Genomic DNA, 16,009 nt, shown 5'->3' on the forward strand with positions numbered 1-16,009 from the left:
TTTCACGTGCCTCAGCTGTGTATAGCCATCAGAATCCATTCATAAAGAATCCAGCGATCCGACAGGTAGCCGCGAGTGTCCTTCTGTTTCAGTTTCCTCTTTTCTAAGGATCGCTGTGATTTTACAACCAACGTTTTCCAAAAAAAAGTCACAGGCAAACCTGTTAGAGAGACCTTCCTTCTGAACGGAACGCACCTTTCTCCTGCTGGAGATTCTTAGGTGGGGTTTAGTGTTCTTAGAGATGGTCAAAATCTGGAGAATTAGAATTGTTAATGTAATGTATGTGTTGGATACATGAATAACTTTCGTCATGGCGGATGTAAACACGAGAGTATCGTGTCCTCTGGGACGGAGAGAAGATCTGCAGACTGCCAAGTCTTGCTGCTTTGAAAACCGGCTGAGTTTCTTGTGTCTCTGGTTGGGCACAATCAGGAAATCGCCCTGGTCGCATGAGCCCACTTTGGGGCATTACGGCGGATTGCCCGTTTTGGTCTCGGACAGCCCCAGCTCCCTTCAAGGCCCTTCTTTTGCTCTTGGGATCCGGTTTTTCATTTTTCTCTATCTTCTCCCTCCCCTCTTCTGTTTTTTATTTTCTCCTTTTGCTTGACTGATGTCCCTCCTGCCCCCTTTCCAAAACGATAGCAAATGTGCTGAACTTGAAGAGGAGTTGAAAACTGTGACCAACAACCTGAGGTCGCTGGAGGCTCAGGCCGAGAAGGTAGGGCTCTTGGTTTGGGAGGTGCCGGCCGGGCAAAATGGGTCGATGACCCCAGTCTTGCTGACGGATGTCTCCGAACTTGGTCCTCCCTCTGCCTTGCCTCCCTAGGAGGAGGACTTGGCGAATCGCTCTGCAGTTTTTCACTGGCAGGCTCCCAGGACAGTGTTATGTGCCTAATGCAGAACGGAAATATGATGCTGCTATGTACAGAGTCAGACCCATGTACAGAGTCTGCTCCACCTGGACGTGGCTCTGCACGTAAATTTCTTTCCTTACACCTGCCGCTTGGCAGTCCTTTTAACTGAGAATTCCAAGGATTGAACTTGGGACCTTCTGCATGCAAAGCTGGCGGTCTCCTATGGAGCAGTGGCTCAAAGTTAAAAAAAACAACAACCCAGCACAATAAAAAGAGCCCATGGATCGATAAAATGCTCAACAGCTCTGCTGAGGATGGAGGTCTGGTGGGATCTCCAGGCCCGTAGCCACAATGGGGTCTTTCTTAAAGGCACAGCCCCACAAGAATTTCTCCTGTAAATGCTTTTGTTCAGTCATTTTAAAACATTTTTAAAAAGGTGTGCACTCCATGAAGCAGAGTGGGGTGCTGTAGTTGTAATTCCCGCACTGAGCAAGGGGGTTGGAGTAGGTGACCTCTAGGATCCCTTCTAACTCTGGGTCAAGAAACGGGTCTCCTTGAAGAAAGTTTTTCTGCCCAAGGGTTGGCTTTCTTGACAATAGAAGTCGTTAAGCACCGCCTGCCAGCTTGTTCTCAGAATTGTGGCTTCGGCTGGCAGAAGTGATTGACTTGCAGTAGCTGAGAACTGTCATCCAAAGTGACTGACGGCTTGCAGTTCAGAGCTCTATCCTGGTAACAGCTTTTCTGTTGGCTCAATGGCTCTTCTTTCTGCACTGAGAACTTCAGCCCCACCAGGAAGAAATTTGCTCCATAAGCCACAGAATCCTGGCTGTGGGCCTGGGGAACTCTCTTACACCGAGCATTCAAGCCGGTGCCAGCAGAATAATTGGCAGAAGGAAGCTGTTCCAGTTTGCCCTGACGATGCACATTGTGTGTATTCAAGAGCAGACTACAGCTCTAGCCCCCAAAGTGTGAACCGACGGGGGACCCATCAGACTGCTTTTTAGTTTTGTACAGCAGGAGCTCTGAGCTTAAGGCAGGGGTCCTTTGGCACCGTGGCTCCTGCTCACACCATCCCTGGTACCAACCGCGTGTTTTTTAGGAAATCCTGTGGAACATTTTCGCTCTCCTTGACAGCTTCAAACAACCTCTTCTTGCTGCCTGAAAAATTTCCCCTTATGACTTTGTTTTACGTCATGTACCCGGATCCTCATAAAACGAAATATTATAAAAGGAGGAAGTTGGACGCAAGCCATAATTTTACAGATCTTGTTCGGCCTCTTTTGATAGCAGAACTTGGAAGGATGCCAAGGGGCTTTCCCCGTAATTGGGGATCACAGGTACCAAAAGTGGAACCTGTTGTGTGGTCTGTATTGTTAAGAGGCCACCTAGGATTGGGAGGGGGGGGGATGAGTACCCCTCTCCGTGCTGGAACAAGAAGCGCCCTCCCCCCAGTGTTTTTTTACAGTGCACCTTTTTTCATCAGGTGGGTCGTTGCTGGATACCGATACCCCACAGTTTGGTATATTTACTCTCTAGATAGAATTGGTCCATGACCGGCACAATGATTGAAATACCATGGAATCATAGAGTTGGAAGGGACCGCCAGGGTCATCTAGTCCAACCCCCTGCACAATGCAGGAAATTCACAAATACCTCTCTCCCCCCCACACCCCCAGTGACCAGTGTTCCTCTAAGCTGAGTTAGTGTGAGCTAGCTTACCGGTTTTTTGGCCTCCGGCTCACACGTTTTTGTCTTAGCTCAGGAAGGATGGCTTGGAGAAAAATTGCTCCCTGACCCCAAAGGACAATCAGCATTTCCCTTGATGTGTAAGAAAGCCACGAGAACTACGCACTGAGATCTGTCCTGTTAACATTAATGCAGAAGGACCCTTCCGCATAAGTAAGAGGTGGTCCCACGTGCGGAACGTTCCTTGCACCAGAGGAAAGTGACGCTGGATCCAACCCAGTAGAATATGTTGAACGTGAAGCGGCTTGCATAGACCTGTAGCAGCAATCTGGAGACAGTTAAAACCACGACCCTTTTCTGTGCTCGGTCACTGTAGATTTTTAATCCTCCCAACGAATACAGTGGCTTTTCGGTGTGTTTGTTTTAGGGACCCAAACATGCATCAGCTTGATTGATAGATTTTTTTTTAAAAAAAACAACAAGCCGTCCCTGGTTTCTGCCACGGCTACCCTCGAGGCGGCTTGCTGACGAGTTGAAAACGACACCAGTTAGCTGCAGCGAATCATTAAAATAGATTAAAAACAGATAAAGAGTAGATAAGGCCGTAAAAGAGTGAGGCACAGCTGTTCGGTATTAAAATTCCATTAAAAGCACGGGCCGGCGGGGTGAACTTGGCCTGGCATTGAGCATGGAGTATCGATGGTGCCCAGGAGGTATTCCACGATCGGAGCGCCTCTCTCGGGTAGCCACCTGCCTCGTTCCCGCAGGCGTGGGTACCTTGCAGAGGGCTTCAGATGGCGATCTTAATGAATGGGTGAGCTTGAATCGGGGCGAGTGTTCCTTCGGGTGCCCTGCTCCCAGATTGGCTTTAGAGGTGAAAGAGGCTTTAATTAGCTTGAAAGTCCAGGTGGTTATATTTTTGTAACCTGCTGGTTCAGCCAGATCAAATCTCGACTTTGTTTAAAATGTGGTCATCAGCAGTTCACTCCCAGGGGATGTAGGGATGGCCACGGGCATTAGACAGGTTTAAGAGGGAATTGGTGGAGGAGAGGCCTGTCAGTGGCTACGAGCCAGGGTGACCAAGGAGAAACTTCCACATTCAGAGGTAGTCAACCTCTGAATCCCAGAGCCAAGAGGCAACCTCAGGGGAAGGCCTCGGCCTCTGCGCCCTGCTGTTGGCCCTCCGGAGGAACTGGCTGGCCACTGTGTGATGCTGGATTAGATGGCCCCTCAGTGGTCTGACCCAGCAGGGCTCTTCTGATGTTCTGATCGAGGGAAGGCCTCAGCCTCTCTGCCCTGTTGCTGGCCCTGCAGAGGAACTGGTTGGCTGCTGTGTGAGACAGGATGCTGGACTAGATGGACCCTCACTGGTCTGATCCAGCAGGGCTCTTCTGAGGTCCTTATGGAGGCCTCGGCCTCTACGCCCTGTTGTTGGGCCTCCAGAGGAACTGGTTGGCCACTGTGTGAGACAGGATGCTGGACTAGATGGACCCTCACTGGTCTGACCCAGCTGGGCTCTTCTGATGTTCTTATGAAGCCCTCGGCCTCCCTGCCCTATTGTTGGCCCTCTGGAGAAACCGGTTGGCCACTGTGTGAGGCAGGATGCTGGATTAGGTGGACCCTCACTGGTCTGATCCAGCAGGGCTCTTCTGGTGTTCTTACGAAGGCCTTGGCCTTTATGCCCTGTTGTTGGAACTGGTTGGCCATTGTGTGAGACAGGATACTGGACTAGATGGACCTCTGGTCTGAGCCAGCTAGGGTCTTCTGATGTTCAGACTTGTGTAGTGTTGTCTCTGCGACATGTCAACTGATGCATGTGGGTGCCGTTCTCTTTTGACTTGCAGTACTCGCAAAAGGAAGACAAGTATGAAGAGGAGATCAAGGTCCTTACCGACAAACTGAAGGAGGTAAAAAGATGCATATGTCTTTTTGGACCCAAAGGTGGAACAAGGCCTGTTTTCCTTGTGTGCGTATGAAGCCGGCTCTCTGCTCTTGTCCACCTTTCCTCTCTTTTGAGTGGGAGGCGTCCTTGGCGAATCAAGTCTTTGGACTGAAAGCAGAGATAACGCTGGAGATGCAATTGTGTTGCCTTTCCGGGTCAGAGTCTCTTTCTTCAGGTGCCTAATCAGTGGCAGGATTCCAGGATATCTAAAGCCAACGAGACCGGCCTGCTCTGACCGTTGTGTCAACCTGCCCGCTCCTTCCTCATCGTTTTCCTCATTCTCGGTGCATCCCTTCCCACATTAGGGGCTTTCTCCTCTTCTCCCCCAAACGAGAGGACAGCCCAGATGGCGTCGGGACGGCAGTGTGGCTTTATGCGCCCACGCCTTCCGGATTTTTGCCTTTTCTCCCCAGCTATCCCCTGTAAAAGGTTCGGCAGGGCCCTGATCTCCTCCGGGAGCTCATTCCACAGCTACGGGGCTGCCACCGAGAAGGCCCTGGCCCTGGTTATCGCCAATCTAGCGTCCTTGCAAAGATGCTAGACTGGCGATAGCCAGGGCCTTCTCGGTGGCAGCCCCGTAGCTGTGGAATGAGCTCCCGGAGGAGATCAGGGCCCTGCCGAACCCAGGGCCTGCAAGAAGGAGCTCTTCCACCGCGCTTTCAATTAGGAGCTGCCTTAAACACCGAGGAGTGGCCCTGTGCCCTGGTTCTACCACTCTCAGTCTCTCCCGCCGCATAATTACTCGATCACATTGAGCCTATCTGAGAATACCACCAGGACTAACACCTAAGTAGTGGTACGTTTGGATTTAGGAATCTCTGCTCTGCACTTTAATTGTTTCTGGCACCTTTTGGTGTAGTGGTTAAGTGCGCGGACTCTAATCTGGGAGAACCGGGTTTGATTCCCCACTCCTCCACTTGCAGCTGCTGGATGACCTTGGGCAAGCCGTAGTTCTGTCAGAGCTGTCCTTGAAAAAGAGCAGTTTCTGTCAAGAGTTCTCTCAGCCCCACCGACCTCCCAGGGTGTCTGTTGTGGGGAGGGGAAGGGAGAGGAGTTTGTAAGCCGCTCTGAGATTCCTTTGGGTAGTGAAGGGCCATGGGGTATAAACCCAATCTCTTCTCTTCTTCTTCTTTTTGGAAATGGATACTGATTGTTTATGGATGTTTTATGGATGTTTTTAATTGCATATATATGTGCATTTTAGGTAAGCTGCCCTGAGCCCGGGAAGGGCGGGGTATAAATCGAACTAATAAATAAATAAAGCACAGCAGCGGCTCCCCCCCCCCCCCCCCCCCCCCCCGGGGGGGTGCTAACTCCGCAGGGGTCTTGACTCGCACCTGTGTGTCTTTGTTCTAGGCTGAGACCCGAGCTGAATTTGCTGAGAGGTCAGTAACCAAGCTGGAGAAGAGCATCGATGACTTAGAAGGTACGTTTTCAAAACTTATCTTCTCCCACACAGCCTGTGTGCCCCTTTTTACAATAGCCGCGTAGCCTGGAGGGCCACTTTGCAATGGTTGGGAACGAGTTGGGCCGGCTCGCCCGCTAGGCGAACTAGGCCTTCACCTAGAGCGCAAGCCGGCTGTTAGGGCGCAGGAAGGAGAGGCAGGGGTGGCAGCCGGGAGTCTCTTGTCGCTCAGCCCAGCCGGGGCAAGAAGGGCGGGGGGAAGCACTCCTCTCACAGGTCACTTTCAGCCGCTGTCCGCTTCTCGCCCGGTCGCAGTGAGTCGGTACTGGGGTCGCCCACTGAGGATTTTATCTGTGCGGTTCAACACGGCTGCTGTCTTCTGCCTGAAGGCAGATCCGTCTCTTCCAAAACGTGGCCTGTGTTTCCCACCGAGAAAAGGAGCCTGGGCGTTGGCTGAGCTCGTGCGCTCCAGATCTTGATCTGGTTGGAGCTCCGTATGTGCAGAGGCTCTCCTTCTTTCCTTCTACTCCTCGGGGAAGCGGGAGTTGGTGGGAAGGCCCCCCGACTCCAGTTTGCCTGTATTTTTCTAGGGATAAAATGCAGGATGCGTCTCTGCCCGGGGAGGGAGAGTGCTGTGATATTTGAGTGCTGCACTCGAGGAGGCCCGGAGATGCCGTGTGTCTTTCACCTCTGGGCGTCGTTACCACTTACAGGCCAGAAAGGACACGCTGTGTCTATCTCTTGGAAACGGAGCCGTTTGAGGGCGTCTCTCGTCTCCAGCACCTTCCCGTGTGGACATGGCACCCGTGGCTGTGTCCAGCTGTTTGTGGGGTTGGAGGTCTTCCCAGTTCCTTCTGCTTGCTGGTCCTGCCTCTGAGTCTCTGCCTTTACGTGGCCCTAAAAGCAAAGCTGTATGGAGAACTCCTTGACGAACTGCAATCACACACACTAAATAGTCCACTTTCAATGTACTTCCCAACTGGATTTTCCTGTGTGAACGGGAGAATCCCGTTAGAAGGCGCATTGAAGGTGGATTGTTTCGTGTGTGCGTGATCGCAGCCAAAGTGTCACTGGGATAAAGGTTTCTTTGGGCCTGAAGGAAAGGCGAATTTCTCCCTCGACATCTCCGCATTACCTGTTTGCTGGTGTGTCGACGAACACTGTATTCATCTCCCTCCTCCACACCACCCACTGTAACTTAGTCCAGTTGCGGGATTCCTTCCGAATTTGTTTTGACTCCTGTGGTTGTTTTTCCCCCCTGTTTCTGTTTGGTTTCTTCCGCTCTCCTTCCGCCACACTTCCACCTAATCTGCACATCTTCCTCTTTGCACTCCTGTGTTTCCCGGACCTGTGGTTTCCCTTCCGTCGCCGCTCCCTCCTTGCACTTCCGCCTTCCCCCTCGGCGACTCTTAGACGAGTTGTATGCTCAGAAACTCAAGTACAAAGCCATCAGCGAGGAGCTGGACCACGCTCTCAACGACATGACTTCCATGTAAACGGCCTCTGCTGCTCTCCCCCCCCATGCCTTCCTTCACCCTCCCAATTCCCAAGCGCAGCCTTGCAGAGGAAAGCTTGCCCACTCTTTAGTGCGGAGAGAGCCAGTTTGGTGTAGTGGTTAGGAGCACAGATTCTAATCTGGGAGAACCGGGTTTGATTCCACCTACGGCTCATCCAGCCGGTCGGGTTTGTCCACCAGCCGAGGTCCAACTGCCTCCCGTTAGGGCAGATTGTTGATTAAATTATATCCTGGCCCTGTTAGGTGTTGAGATTCAAAAAGAGCAGAGTTAGATTTAAGCAGCCAGACACGTGTGTATTTTTCCAGAAAAAGCAACTTTACTAAATGATTAGGTAAAGGGGACTTGGAGAAGAAAATAAAACAAATCATCCTTACTAGCTCCAAGCTACGTGTTGCTTCTCTAAGGACTTCACTTGAGACTCAGAGGAAAAACTTGAAGGAGAGGAGGGGAAAGAGCAATAAACTGAAACCCGATGCTCGCTTCCTTGGCTCATCCCCAAACTATTGGTCTCCAAACAGTTGGAGAATCCCAACATTAGCTAGTTAGGGATTGAGATTCAAAAAGAGCAGAGTTAGATTGAAGCAGCCAGACACGTGTGTATTTTTCTAGAAAAAGCAACTTTACTAAAAGATTAGGTAAAGGGGGGACTTGGAGAACAGAAGTAAAACAAATCATCCTTACTAGCTCCAAGCGACGTGTTGCTTCTCTAAGGACTTCACTTGAGACTCAGAGGAAAAACTTCAAGGAGAGGAGGGGAAAGAGCAATAAACTGAAACCCCGATGCTCTCTTCCTTGGCTCATCCCCAAACTATTGATAATCCAGTAGGAGAATCCCAACATTAGCTAGTTACGCATTCTTTCACCTTGCTCTAGCGGGGAAATGAGCAGAGAGTTCTGTTGGATCTCTAGCTAGAAAGTAGCATCCGTGACAAACAGGAAATGCTTTCATGGCAAACAGGAAGAGAACCCGCAAAGATCCCAACAGGCCCTTGGGCCCGGGATCTCACAAGCACATTTCCAACCCCACCCCCCCAAAAAAAAAAATGAAAAGGAAATTGGAAGGCATTTGGGATGTTTTCTCTCCCCTTAAAGAGTGGGCAAATGTCCTGCCTGGGTTGATGAGTTCCTCTTAACATTTTGCAAGGCTTGGTTTTACCTGGTTTTCTGCTTTCAATTCCTCTCCCCCATGCCTGCTCCCCACCACCCACCCCCGGTTGTGCTTTAGGTTTTTTAAAAATAACCTTTCCGTTTTCTTGTGTTCTGATTTGGAGTTTGCAACCCTAACCGCACTTGCTTGCAGATCGACTTAGTCAGTGTTAACAGGGTGGGCTTCCTCTTAAATAATACATGGTTTTAGAATTGGGAAGCCCGTTGTATGTGCAGTCCAGACAGACTTTCCCCTTTTAGGTCGTAGATCAGGTTGAGTGGGGTTTTCGTTTTTTCCAGATCGAGGATCTTGGTCCGTGCCCATTTTTGAGGGCTGCAGTTGCCAAAGTCACGTGGCAAAATTGCATCAGTTGTCTTGTCACATGGTCGTTTGAAGCAGAACCAAGTGTGAGTCCAGTGGCACCTTTAAGACCAACAAAGTATTATTCTGGGTATCAGCCTTCGTGTGCGTGCACAAATAAATCTTTGTTGGTCTCAAAGGGGCCACCAGATCCCAGCTTGATTCTGCTGTTTCAGACCAACACGGCTACCCCACCTGAATCTATTTTCCTTGAAGAATGTACCTGTCAGAGTCGTGTCTCATCTCTAAAAAGGCACGTGTGTAACTGTGTGGAGTACAGGAAAGAGAAGCCTGACCTGGATAACCCAGGCAAGTCAGATCTCGGGAAGCGAAGCAGGGTCAACTCTGGCAAGTACTTGGATGGGAGACCTCCAAGGAATACCAAAGTTGGGAGGCAGGGGCAGGCTTTACTCAGCCACCTCTCTGGATATTCTCCAGTAGGGGTCAGGCACAAGGGGTTGCCATGACTTCCCGGGGCACACAGACTCGCGCACACACGCACATATGAAAAATACAAAAAAAAAAATCCCAAGAAGAAACAAAACAAACAAAAGAGGCGTGAGGCACATGAGTCGAAACGCAGACTTGGGATTGGAAACCTCGTCTGACACTGTCTTTAGAATTTAAGAAACCGGGAAGAGAAGTCAACTCTCCTGGCTCTAACACTTAGTAACATTTGCATGCACTGCTGGGTTTTAAAGAGAAGTCGTATGTAGGGAACTTGAATGAAAGCATGGGGGCTGTTCCTAAAACGTGCAGCTAGACGCTATACAGGATTTTCACGGTTAAATTTTTGTTACCCTCATTACAGTTTTCTTTAAAAAGCGTCACCAAGTTGTGGTGGTGTTGGGTTTTTGTTTTGGTCATGCGTTTCCCTCCCCAGTTAAATTTGCAAACAAAACCTATTCCTGAGCATAACAGTTTGTAGGGTTTTTTGTTTGCGGGCAAGGGGTATGTTTCAGTCCCTGACAGGGTCTGTTTCCTGAATTTCATGTCTAAACAGAATTTGAAAGGCAGCAGTGTTACACAAGTTGACTGAATATCAGCCAGTCCGTTAAGGACCTTGCTATAACTGGGACCTTTTGATACCCTCCCCCTAGAATTTTGTGCACAGGATTTATCTGAAGCAAGCCAAAAACAATTGTTGGGCGAAGTTAAAACCTAGCCCTTGTAATTGTGCAGATTTTTTAAAAACCTGCCAGCGACATTCACAGAAGACGTTTGGGAAAAGAAACGGCTTCATTGTCTCTTGACCACCATCTCCCCACCCCCTCCGTTTCCAGCACACCGTGACTTGCTCTTTGGCGCTTTCTAAATGGTGTGCTACAAGAAATGCACATATTGGAGCCCAAAGCGGCTAACCACAGAGGCTCACTGTCATCACTCTGCATGGGTCACTGCTCCTGGCATGCCTAGAACACAGACTCATGCAGAAATGCATGGCAGATGGACTCATAGAATCTCCAGAGTCATCTAGTCCAACCCCCCTGCACAATGCAGGGAGTCCACAAATACCTCCCTACCACTTTCCTCTTGCCCAGATGGCAAAATACTCCTCCAGGATCCCTGGCCAAACTGGCCTGGAGAAAAATTGCTGCCTGACCCCAAGGTGGGGGTCGGTGTTTCCCTGGGCCTGTAAGAAAGGGCCACGAGACCTAAGCCCTGAGGCAGCCCTTTCCCATCTGAAGCTGCATAATTCTTCCCATGCATAGGAAGGGCGTAAGCCTCTGGTTTTTTTTGTGTGTGTGTGGGAGGGGCAGTTTGGCTTGGTTGTCTTCTCATCCCTCCACCCCCCCTACTGGCCTAAATCTGCTGGAACTCAGGGAGCAAATTAAGCCACAGTACCCAAAGCAAGCCGGCTTGCAGAAACCGTACCCACTTGAAAACTTCTGTCCTTTCGGGCATGGCGTTTTGCAGTTCTCTGCGGAGTTTGGGCTTGCCTGGTGTGTGGGAGCGCGGCCAGTCCTGGCTGTGGTTTTGTGTGCGTGTGTAAAGCCAGGGTGTGTGTGTGTGTGTGTGTGCTGTCTTTTCCAGATATGCCTCGTTTCGATATGCTTGCCGCATCTTCTCTCCCTGACCGCCCCCCGCCTCCATTATGCCATTTTCATTTTCTGTCTCTTTTATCTTCATGCAGATAAATGTCTTTGCTTCACTTCTCCAAAGACACCTTTGTGGCGCTGGACTCTCCGTCTCCCTGCAGCTCGCAGCTGTCTCTCGGTTCCTTGCCCTGTCCTCCTCCTCCCGCCCCCCTCAAAGCCTTTCCTCCTCCTCCTCCTCCTCCTCCTCTCCCTCGCCCTCCCTCTCTCCCACGGGACGTGGGGCACACTCTCCCGGGGCCTGTGGACTGTACAAAAACTCCCCGTCTTTCAGTGTAAAATAAAACTATCCCGCTGCGGATGCTGTATCTGTTTTGCTAATTCCTTCAGCCTTTTATTTATTTCCATCATTTCCAGTATGAGTAATAATAATAAAAAAAGATCTGTTTTCTCGCTGTTAGAGGTTTTCTCTTTTTTTCCTTTCCGTTCTGCTTTCTTTCCTCATCTCTGTGCCATTTCACAAACCATCTGGCTTCTCAGGAGTAACAGGAAACCAGCAGGGAGCGCCCCGGTTGTTGAGTCAGTTTGGTGTAGTGGTTAAGAGCAGTGGACTCTAATCTGGGAGAACCGGGTTTGATTCCCCACTCCTCCACTTGCAGCTGCTGGATGACCTTCGGCAAGCCATAGTTCTGGCACAGCTGTTCTTGAAAAAGAGCAGTTTCTGCCAGAGCTCTCTCAGCCCCATTTGCCTCACAGGGTGTCTGTCTGTTGTGGGGAGGGGAAGGAGCTTGTAAGCCGCTCTGAGACGCCTTCGGGTAGTGAAGGGCGGGGTATAAATCCAATCTCTTCTTCTTCTCTTCATATTATCACCTCGATGTCCCTTCCTCAGTTATACTCAGTTATATGTCTGAGGTCTAGGCTTTACCACCTTGCCAGTTCGGTGTAGTGGTTAAAGTGCGCAAACTTTCTGGGAGAACCGGGGTTGATTCCCCACTCCTTCACTTGCACCTGGCTGGATGACCTTGGGCAAGCCATAGTTCTGGCACAGCTGTTCTTGAAAAAGAAGAGTTTCTGTCAAGAGCTCTCTCAGCCCCGCCTACCTCACAGGGTGTCTGTTGTGGAGAGGGGGAGGGAAAGGAGTCTGTAAGCCCCTCTGAGACTCCTTTGGGTAGTGAGGGGCGGGGTGTAAATCCAATCTTCCTCTCCACCTCCAGCCCACGTTGGCTGACTACCACCCCTGCACCCTGTTCTTCTGTGCTGTGGGTAACCCTCCTGCCCATGTGTGGGCGGGCTAGAGGGGGAGGCAGGGGTTTTTCCAGTGCCCCAGCTGTTTCCTGGCTATGGGGAAAGAGATATTCCCTCTGCTTTCTATGCCATTCCACTCTTTAAACAGATTTTTGTCCATGCAAGGGCATACTATTCGACAGGGAGTGTGGCAGATGTTGAATGTCCTTTTGAATTTCTTCCTGGTTGGGGTTCTCCAGTGGTTGAGCTCTCTGTTAGATCCTGGAAATCATGTGGGAACCTGGTCGGGAGCTCGTAGCAGAACCTGGTCAGTGACATTTGCCTCTGTCCACTGACCTGTGCTTTCGGGCAAAGGGTCCTTCCGTCCCCTCCTTCCCCGTAAGAACTGCAAGAGAGGCTTTGGCACAAGCCTACTCCTTACATTGTCCTACTCCGCTGCTGCCCTTCGTGTGAGAGCTTGGAAACATGCAAATGGGAGTGAGCAGTTGAAACGCCCAAGGAAGAGCCAATCAAGGTGGGGTCCCCAGGGTTTGTCATCGTCTCGGAATGTAGACATCAAAGAATTGCTATGAAAGCGGCTCCAACTATGCAGCGGTTTTTATAAGAATAATATCTATCAAATCGTCGTTGCATATGATCCATGGGATCACCGAGAGAAGCATCTACAGCCACTGCTAACCAAACGAAAGATAATACAGTCTCTAATTATTGGTAACGCTAATAAAAGTCCCCGGGGGTTATATCCGTCGAGACATCTTCAAGGCCTGTTCTCTGCACAGATGTATATCGGCTGAGACGATTCTATTTGAGGTTGTTGACCTGTGATGGGATTTTTTTTAATCTGCCGAAACTTTCCTCTTTATCAGGTGAGACAGTTCCCTACAGGTTCCCGGAGATCTTTAATCCTGTTTCTGAATTCCTTTCGTCAGAGGACTTCTTTCCAAAAATGCTCCAGATATTATATCGGAAGGTTTAAGTGCCGCAATATAGCACATAAGAACATAAGAGAAGCCAATGTTTGATCAGGCCAATGGCCCATCCAGTCCAACACTCTGGGTCACACAGTTGCCACAAATACTACCACTGCTGGCCATCAGGAGGTCCAGCAGTGGGGCCAGGACACTAGAAGCCCTCCCACTGTTGCCCCCCCCCAAGCACCAAGAATACAGAGCATCCCTTGCCCCAGACCGAGAGTTCCTATAAGAACATAAGAGAGAAGCCCATGTTGGATCAGGCCAATGGCCCATCCAGTCCAACACTCTGTGTCACACAGTGGCCAGAAATACCAGGTGCCATCAGGAGGTCCAGCAGTGGGGCCAGGGCACTAGAAGCCCTCCCACTGTTGCCCCCCCCCCAAGCACCAAGAATACAGAGCATCCCTTGCCCCAGACCGAGACTTCCTATCTATACCTTGTGGCTAATAGCCACCAATGGACCTCTGCTCCATATGTTTATCTAATTCCCTCTTGAAGCTGTCCATGCTTGTAGCCGCCACCACTTCTTGTGGCAGTGAATTCCATGTTCTCTCTTCCAAAAGTCAAACTGGCCACCTTAGTGTTACCATGAGTTAGAGGCTGTGTTAACTTTTGTTTGGCTAGCAGTGGATGTTGTCGATCATATGCAACAACAATTTGATGTATCACTCTTATAGATATTTTTGCATAGTTGTGGCCCATTTTCGTAGCGATTCTTTGATGTAGACTCCTACGCTGTGAATCCTTTTGGTTAAATCGTCTCAGAATGGGCAGCGGAGATCCCTGATCCCAAGCTGTGCTCTGCCAGCAGCGTTGTCACAGTTCGCATGCCTTAGAGAGTTTTTTCGCCTGACGAATCGTAGAACCATGGAATGTTAGCGTTGGAAGGGACCTTGCAGGTCATCTAGTCCAACTCCCTGTAGATGGCCCTACAACATACCTGAAAGAGGGCAGTCCAGCCTCTGCTTGAAAACGTCCAGCAAAGGAGCCTCCACCACCTCCCGAGGCAGTCTGTTCCACTGCTCAGCCACTCTTACAGTCAGGAAGTTTCTCCTGCTATTTAGCTGGTATCGACTCCCTTGTCATTCCCACCCATTAGATCTAGTCTTGCAATCCGGAGCAAGAGAATCCAAGGTGTACAGCTTGGTGTGGATCAAGGGTCGCACACCTGGCCCCTGCAGGAAGCTCCTGCGGTTTTTGAAAATAGTATGCAAAGCAGGTCCACCAGTGGTGGCTGAAAGTACGGCTGACCCATGATGCTAGTGATTTGCTTGTGTGTCCTTCATGGGGCTTGTGTGCGGGTAAACGTCCCGGTGGCCTGGGCCCTGTGGCCTGGCTCCGTCTCTCTCACTCTGCCTCATGGCCAAGACGACAAGGGGCGGTTCTCCGGCGTGCTTCTCCCGTGGCTCTCTGTCTACGCTGAACCTGTTGCCAGTCCTGGATCTCTTCTTTCCCCCCTTCCTTTCTGAGGTTCTGTCCCACCGAAAGGTAGAGTCTCTAATGTGTGTTTCCTCGAGCCTTTCAAAGCCGACGTTTCGTTTCCTAATAACTAAAAAACTACTAATCCACTTTTGGGGTGCATTGCTGGGTTCTGTGACTTCGCGGTTGATCTCCGCCTCCTCTAACCCTGTGTTCTTTTCTGCCTTTCTCTCTCCTGTCTCTTCTAACCCGCTTGCTGACGCACACAGACCAACTCTACCACCAGCTTGAGCAAAACCGGCGCCTAACTCACGAGCTAAAGCTAGCCCTGAATGAAGATTAAGCTTTAGGACGGGATAAACCATTTTAACTGTGCGTTTCACGATTCGTTTGCCGTTGGAAATATGCAAGGGCGGCCTTTCTGTGCGGAGAGCAAGGGCTCTCGCCTGTTGTCTGTTAGCATGAAGCTGACTTGGCCTGGCAAAACAGCAGAGTTCCTCGACTGGTTGTCCTCTGTTTAGAGTTTCCCGTTCCTTCTACAGTTCCCAGGTACTCTTAAAAAGAAACCAACCGACCAGCCCCAGACTAAGCAGCCTGTATCTCAAGGCTGGGAGTTTTTACTAGCGACTTTCGAAACCCAAGCTTTTGTTTCAGACGTCCAAGTCGAAAACACTCCCCAGCTGGGCTCATACCCGGGATCTGAACCTGCCGCTTGGAGTTTGCCAGGGAAGCCAGCTTTGTGTCGGGTTACAATGCCAGGCGCCCAAATAACAATCCTGTTCTAGTCGCTAACATCTGATTTGTGTGAAGTTCTCTCTTGCATAGCCACGAAACTGTCGGTGACGTTTTTGGTGCTCTGTGGGTCTGGAATGTCATGTTTTTTGATATGCAGCATTGGTTTGAGCATGTGTCCATAGCCGTATGTAAGAAAGTGTGCACGTTAATGGAAAGCTAACTGTCGTGAAAATTTCCTCCATCACCTTTTTGCACTTTGCTTCACGAGCAAGTCCACGCGGATTTTCCCGGGCTGTCAAAATGGGCTTGGAACGCTCCCCCCCCCCACGCTTTTCTGCACATTAAAATATCAAAGGTGCAGAATTGCTTCTGGAGCCTGAATTTATGAAGGACACGCTCCGGCTTCCTCCTCCTGGAATTCCTCTGCCGTTGGCTGTTTTACATGCCTTAAACCAGTGATGGCGAACCTTTTAGAGACCGAGTGCCCAAACTGCGACCCAAAACCCACTTATTTATCGCAAAGTGCCAACACAGCAATTTAACCTGAATACTGAGGTTTTACTTTAGAAAAAACAACTCATACATTAACTTAAGATGATCCAAACAAAGTAAGGAAAGCAATCCCAAATGCTTTCATTTACTTAAAATTATTTGGCAGAGAATTCAACACTTTAATGATGGTCTGGGCC

At 50.1% G+C, this 16,009-nt stretch overlaps 1 protein-coding gene across 1 annotated transcript in view; it reads left to right on the forward strand.

Annotated features, from left to right (window-relative positions):
• The window catches only part of TPM1 (tropomyosin 1 (alpha)), a 92,897-nt gene extending 81,495 nt beyond the window's left edge, over window positions 1–11,402 (forward strand). Inside the window, exons 9-13 of the mRNA XM_015420077.1 lie at window positions 643–718; window positions 4,385–4,447; window positions 5,839–5,908; window positions 7,301–7,379; window positions 11,046–11,402. Of these exons, the coding sequence (XP_015275563.1) occupies window positions 643–718; window positions 4,385–4,447; window positions 5,839–5,908; window positions 7,301–7,379; window positions 11,046–11,049 (292 nt within the window). The 3' untranslated portion in view covers window positions 11,050–11,402. The remainder of the gene's footprint in view (window positions 1–642; window positions 719–4,384; window positions 4,448–5,838; window positions 5,909–7,300; window positions 7,380–11,045) is intronic.
• The last annotated feature ends 4,607 nt before the right edge of the window (window positions 11,403–16,009 follow it).

This window comes from Gekko japonicus, unplaced genomic scaffold (genome assembly GCF_001447785.1).
Source record: "Gekko japonicus isolate JY-2015 unplaced genomic scaffold, Gekko_japonicus_V1.1 scaffold369, whole genome shotgun sequence".
NCBI classification, from domain to species: Eukaryota; Metazoa; Chordata; class Lepidosauria; order Squamata; family Gekkonidae; genus Gekko; species Gekko japonicus.